Here is a 6402-nt window from a genome sequence, read left to right as displayed (position 1 = left end):
CCCTTTAGTTTTGTGATTTTCGTTTGTGTGTCTGTGTGCTAAGTAAGTATATTTATATGCATTCATCAGGTTTTGGTCCAAGATTTGGTTTCACAGATAAACTCCCTGATTGTGGGGGGTTGAGGGCAGAGCTCCATTTACCTCTTACAGCTGGGGGTGCTAATTACCTCCTAGAGCTCCACACTGGTGAGACTGGCTTGCCCGCCAGCCTGAAGGAGAGATGGGGGGAAATCAAATTTTGATGGCATTCGCTAATCCAGAATTCACCTGTGGCCTCTGTTTTTTTTCCGTTATGCAAGCAGTATACTTCCTCCTTGCTTAGACATTTCTTAAACATCTGTGAAGGAAAATTCTAACTGCTCAGCTCTTCCTGACTACTACATATTATAAGGCTAGAACAGTGTGAGAGAACGAAGTAGCACCCAGCCACTCCTGCAAAAACAGAAACATGACACGCATGAAAACTTTAATTCACTCCACTTTATTCTGGGATCTATATTACAGTTTATACAACTCACAAACATACCAGTGGACATTGACAACTAAGGCCATTCTGTGAGTTATTTTTTAAAACATGGTGTTTCGCACGTAATGATCTTTAAAAAATAAATTACCAAACCAAGATTCTCTTCTGAAATAAAAATTTAAGGTGGCTACAAGACAACTTTGGGAACATATCTAATCTGAAGCTCATCATGTGACAAGACCGTTTTTGTCTTCTGGAGCACAAATAATAGCTCTAAGGCAACCGCTGCCTCAGCACCAGGTCCTCTCCAAATGTCATCACAGGTGGTGTTTGCCACAGTGACCAGTAGTGAGTGGCAAAAAGACTTTTCCCTAAGAAACACACTCCAGGATTCGTGAAACGAGGAAAAGAAAGGGACCCATAACTAAGGCACTGAAAGCACATTATTTATATAAAGAAATGTAAACAATTTACTACCAACAGGCTCCCTCCATTGGAGTGGCTACTGTAGAAGGGCAGCGGGCACGGAGGTCAGGGACAGAGCTGGAAGTCCAAGTGGACGGCAATGTCTCCCTTTCGGCAAAATGCAGTCTGGGCTCCTAAGTAGAGTTTCTGACGTGGTGCTGTGGAGGTAACTAACTTCCACGTGACTCAAGTGGAAGCTGTTATTTCCCCCTCCCGGATCTGTGTTTTAACAGTGTAACAAACAAGAAAAGATTTTATTAGGAGTTTGAAATTCTGGGCTAGAACATTTTTCTTTTAGTCTTTTACTATGTCCTTCTACTGGATGTCACAGTTACTTTGGCTTGTTCCTTTCAAGGTGTCTGGTGGAAGAACTTGTGACCTAATCATTGTCTTTCCTTGTGAGTTTCTATTTTAAGTAGGATGGTTCATGTCCTATATAAACCACACTCACTTTATTTAAAATGATTCTGAATGGTAAAGGTTTAACAATCGGACACACAGCACTGTAAACTTTTCAAAGTCCATTGAGTTTACTGCCAAAGGACTGAAAGGGCATTAAGTGTGTGTCTAGCAGCTGCTCTGAGTCTGCAGCCATGAGGCGGGAAGGTGTGGCAGGAACACTCCTGAGGCCACAGTACTGCAGATGAATTAATGTCTGCCTGACATTTCGTCAGCAACTTTAGATAAGCTAGCTCTAAGTTCCAGATCAACAACTGTATATTTCTCTAATTTTTTTTTTTAAATAAGAGAAGAAAAAGACAAATGTGCAGGAAAACACAAAGAGGCAACATTTTTTCCTTTTTCCCACAGTTGTAGTGTTTATGAATTTGGGGTAGGTAAAAAAAAAAAAAAAAAGTTTGCATTTTCTCTTAAACTTGTTTTTTTATGATCGATAGAAAATATTTTTATAAAAAAAGAAAAAAAGATTTCCCTTTTTACAGGTTGTAGAGAGTTAAAGGGAACATGTTATACCTTGAATAAGCTGAGAGAAGTTGGGGGAAGGCTGGAGGGGCTACCCTACAAACACCTGTGGGGTAGAAAATCCAGCTTTTCTCTTTTGCCCAAGAGCAAATGTAGTCCTGATTGTTAGACTATTTCTGTGCTTCCAGATATAACCGAAGGAAGTTTGAGAGAAACCTAAATTAGAGACCTTTTTTAGGAAAAAAAAAAAAAATTTAAAAAAAAAAAACCTTAAAAACTATAGTTATACAGCTAGGTTCGCAACAGATGGACACGATAACTAATTAGTAGCTCCCGGCATGATTAAAAACAGCCTTGAGGGAGCAGCTATTATATATATAGGTTGGTGTGTTTGGGCACAGCGCTAGTTAGTACTCTTCCAGCAAGGACGATGTATCAATCGCGTTTTGCTGCGACTAGCACTTTCTGAAAGAAGCTGCTGGGTAAGTTCAGCTCACGGTGGGCTTGCCTTTCACAGCAATGCATGTTTCCACTGTTGGGTAAAAGTCACTGTCGAGCAAAAATGAGATTTAATTAAGGAGAAGGCTTTCATGCCCAAAGAGTACATAAAGCAATAAACAGCATTTGAGGCTGGTTCAGGGGCGGGAGGAAAGCTGACAAGTTTGCTAATGGCTAAAGACTTTTAATTGCCTATTTTCTGCTGCTCTGACCAGCATCCTTATTACATGACAAAGTAGTACATAGCTTCAGTAGAGTGAAAATGATGACTACACACTTTTTAGGCCTCAGAAGGTGCTGTTCGTTTGCTGGATTTTCCATTGATTCTTGATGACAGGAATATTTAGACGAACCTTAGGTCAAAAATGGATTTAAATTTTACTATTGAAAGAGGAAGCCTGGGACTAAAAAAGATCCCTCCCTTGCTATCATTAAAAAAATGGATTCATATTTGTGTTATCATTTTGGTTTGAAGAGTAAAATTTATAAAGGACACAAGGGTTAAATAATTTAGGATACACCATTACTGCCCTGTCTACGAGCGTTGTTTGCTGTTTTAATGGCAGAAGTTACAGACTCATGCACATGTGGTAAATACACTAACTGTCCTTTTGTGGGCAGGTTTTAAAGAAATTTCAAAAGACACAACTTCAAAAGAGAGTTTCTGACTGCAATAACAGAATGTTCTACACTTTCGTTTAAAAAAGGGACTTTTTACTGTTTTTAATGCAGAAAAAGCTACACCTGCCGACAGGCTATAAAGAAACCAGCACTAAGCATGCACGATTAAGTAGAAGTGAAGAAATTAACTATTCCTATCTTTAAAAATTCAAACTACAGTTCCTAAGTGGAGAGCCTGTGGTTGCTCCCTGAGACATGTCCAGGTCTATTTGTCCACGTGAAAAGGGCACAGGTGGTCTCTGACGCTTAGGTCAGCGCAAGGTTAAATGCCAAGATGTTATGAACAGTGAAGGGCTTCCTATCAAAATGTTTGGTCAATTTAACAAGACCATTTTCTGGTCTTAAGAAAAAATGCAGTGGTCTGATTGGCGTAGAAAGGAGTTTGGGAGGGAGGGAGCTGGGAGCAGGGGCCCTCACCGTGACAGTCAAGTGCCAGCACTTGAGCTGGGCCAGTGCTCAGGAGCCCCACATGTGTCTCTGGTCTGGGAAGTCTGTTAGAAAACTGGAGTGGGCCTTGGAGAAAATTTTGTGTGAACCTTGTCTGTGAACAGCCTGATGATTGTTTAAGAAAACTCTAGCCCGAGTTGTTTCATAGCAATTGCTCCCTGCTATGTGTTTCGAAATTACATTCAGAGATAAAAAAAAAATCGTGTAGCAATATTTTTCCAGAAAACTAAGTGCAAAATATCCTTAACAAATAATGATGGTAGTAAGAAATATTCGACATGGTCATGCAAAAACGCATCTCATTTACAAAGGCTTACAACATTTCCAAAATAGTCCCTAGGTTGTTATGCCGTGAACCTTAACATCTTACTCATTTTTCTTTGCAATTAAATGTGGATGTTTGTGTAAAAAACGGTAACATGCAAGTTCGATGATCTCTAGTCCACCAAATATTCTCTCCTGCAGTACATAGATGACAATGGTGATTATGAAATACCACCTAATGAGACTGTACAAATATATGAGCAGACACATTGCAGGGCTGAACAGGGTCCAGTACAGTATAGAGAACAATTTGACCACCAGGACCCTGAGCTCGGACTTGCAAGGTGGAACGACAGTCTGTCCAGTGAAGTAAAAGTTCTTCTCCCCCTGGTAGAAGGAGCGCAGCCTCTCTTCCTTCTCCTCCCACCGCTTGTGGCACCAGAGCTTGAGGTCCTCCTTGGATGCGGGGAGGGTGTCCACTGGGTACCGGTGGACATGAAAGTGGATCTCTTTGGGGAATTCCCCACGGAGGAGGTGCATCTCTGTTTGGGGAATGTTGTGAGGGTATGCCACCGTGATGTCATGCACAGCATCAAGGTTCTTACCTAGGTTTTGGAAAAGATAAAAATACGATTAATGGTCAATTTAGGCAGCCGTGCTGATTGAGACTAGAAAGCAGAGCCAAAACCAGGAAAACATCAACAGGGTGAACCAAAATGAACAAACAAGGGCTATAAATACTGGTATTTCGGGGCACTTGGGTCAACAATTACCAGTAACTTTGTTTATCTGCTTGCTAATCACAAAGACCTTTAGAAAGAAGTTATCTTCATTCCTAAAAACAGTCATCTGCCACTCTAGGACTAAATGGATAAGCATGTTAAGTCAGATCTGAGAAGGAATAAAAGAGCATAGGACCAGCCCTTTTAGGCCAGCAGGATTCACTGCTTTGATATCTCCTATTAACACACTTTTCTCTCCAAATAAAAACACGGACTTTCTCACCTGTAACCCAATATTACATGACAGTTACTGGAAAGAAAAATTCAGAATTGAACTTGAAGTCCTAGAAAGACCCTGACCCAGGATACATCACCCTTGGCATGCTCATGATTGAATAAACATTGTCCCTAACCTTATGAGTTCACAACAGAATTGGGAAGCTAGGCACGCACATGGCCCCAAACAGACGAGAGGAGATATGTAAAAACGTAGAGCACAGTGAGGCTGAGAACGCTAAAAGTAGGACGGAGGCCTCCAGGAAAGGCCCTCGTCGTCAGACTTCAGACTTTGAACTCAATGCTGTAGGTGGCAGAGAGGCACAGCAAATGGGGGAGAACCACTTACGGATTTTTAACAGAAGGGATCAGACTGTTTCCTTTTAGCAAGGATTATCTTATTTGATGGTCATTACAAGGCAAGAAAGGCAAGAAATGAGGAGGGGTTAGGGGCTGGAGGACGTGACGTGTCTAAAAAAACATAAGGAAGACCTGACAACACAGAGTGGTCAGGTGGCTGTGGAAGGATTAGGTGGAATAAGCCCAGGTCCACTTCCGGCTCACGGGACTGAGTGGACGGTGGGACCTTTACGTTCAGAAATACAAGTGGAGAGGTAGATCTCGGGGAATCATGAGGATCATCGAACGCCGTACGCCAGGCCCAGGCAGGTCAAGTGTCTGCCCCGGGGCACTCGGCGTGCTGGTGCCCAGTCTCTGAACGCTGCTCTCTTCTGTACCCTGTTCTCTCCAACGAGAGACTTCTAATGTGGAATCTGATCTGTTGCAGCATTATATGACATAGGCAAACTTAATCTGTGGTGACAGTGCAAAACAGTGGTTGCTTATAATTAGAAGAGAACACGAGGAAATGATGAGTTACAGAAACATTCTATTATCTTGATTAGGGCGTGGATTGCATCGAATAGTTCATTTAAGACCTGTGCATTTCACTCTATTTAAATTTTAGCTTGATATTAATTTTAAAAAATGCAGCAATTTTACCTTCTCACCTTGTTTACCCCTTTCTACTGAACCTATTATGTTGTACTCATTTTTTTTTTTTTTAATGATCCTTTAAATCTTCTGTCAGTCTCTCTTACTCTGAGTTTCTTGAGGGTAAGGACCAGGTTTTAATTTGGTTTTGAATTGTCTTATAATCAGAGCTATGTTATTTAAAAAAAATGAAAATATCTACATCAAGATTGGAGGGACCACCCTTTGGGGGTGCCACGCATCGTTTCTATGAGTGGAGGAAGGGCAATGAAAGGCCTGTAGGAGAAGGCGTGAGTGGGGCCGTGTCTGAATGCCTGGAGGAAAGACTGGCTCCAGAGGAGAGAGGTGGGTTCAGTGGTCGGAAGCCCAAGGAAAAGCTTTTCAACAGCCGTCAAGAGGTGATGTTTTCATCATCTGAGGAAAGGCTGGCTGACTGCTTGCCTGGTTAGCCATTGTGGGAATTTCCACACCTTAAGGTAGGTTGTCTGATCAAGCATCCAAACGAGGAAGACCTACGTTCACTGGTGCACTGAGCATGATCTGTCAACTAAGGCAGTAATATGCCTTACATGTTTACCGGCCTGCACTAAAACTCAAGTAGCCATTTGTCTGTTTGGCATTAATCACGACTCTCCCACTCCGTAATCGATCAAACTTTTCCTTGACTCT

General features: G+C 41.8%; 1 protein-coding gene across 2 annotated transcripts in view; it reads right to left on the bottom strand.

The window, feature by feature from the left end:
• Positions 1-460: 460 nt before the first annotated feature.
• The window catches only part of LCLAT1 (lysocardiolipin acyltransferase 1), a 150521-nt gene continuing 144579 nt past the window's right edge, over positions 461-6402 (bottom strand). For both annotated transcript variants that reach the window (XM_016136076.2, XM_016136075.2), the window contains exon 6: positions 461-4347. In XM_016136076.2, the coding sequence (XP_015991562.1) occupies positions 3845-4347 (503 nt within the window). In that variant the 3' untranslated portion in view covers positions 461-3844. The remainder of the gene's footprint in view (positions 4348-6402) is intronic.

The sequence above is a fragment of the Rousettus aegyptiacus genome, unplaced genomic scaffold (assembly GCF_014176215.1).
Source record: "Rousettus aegyptiacus isolate mRouAeg1 unplaced genomic scaffold, mRouAeg1.p scaffold_m13_p_7, whole genome shotgun sequence".
NCBI classification, from domain to species: Eukaryota; Metazoa; Chordata; class Mammalia; order Chiroptera; family Pteropodidae; genus Rousettus; species Rousettus aegyptiacus.
This window is presented reverse-complemented; position numbering and strand designations above follow the sequence as displayed.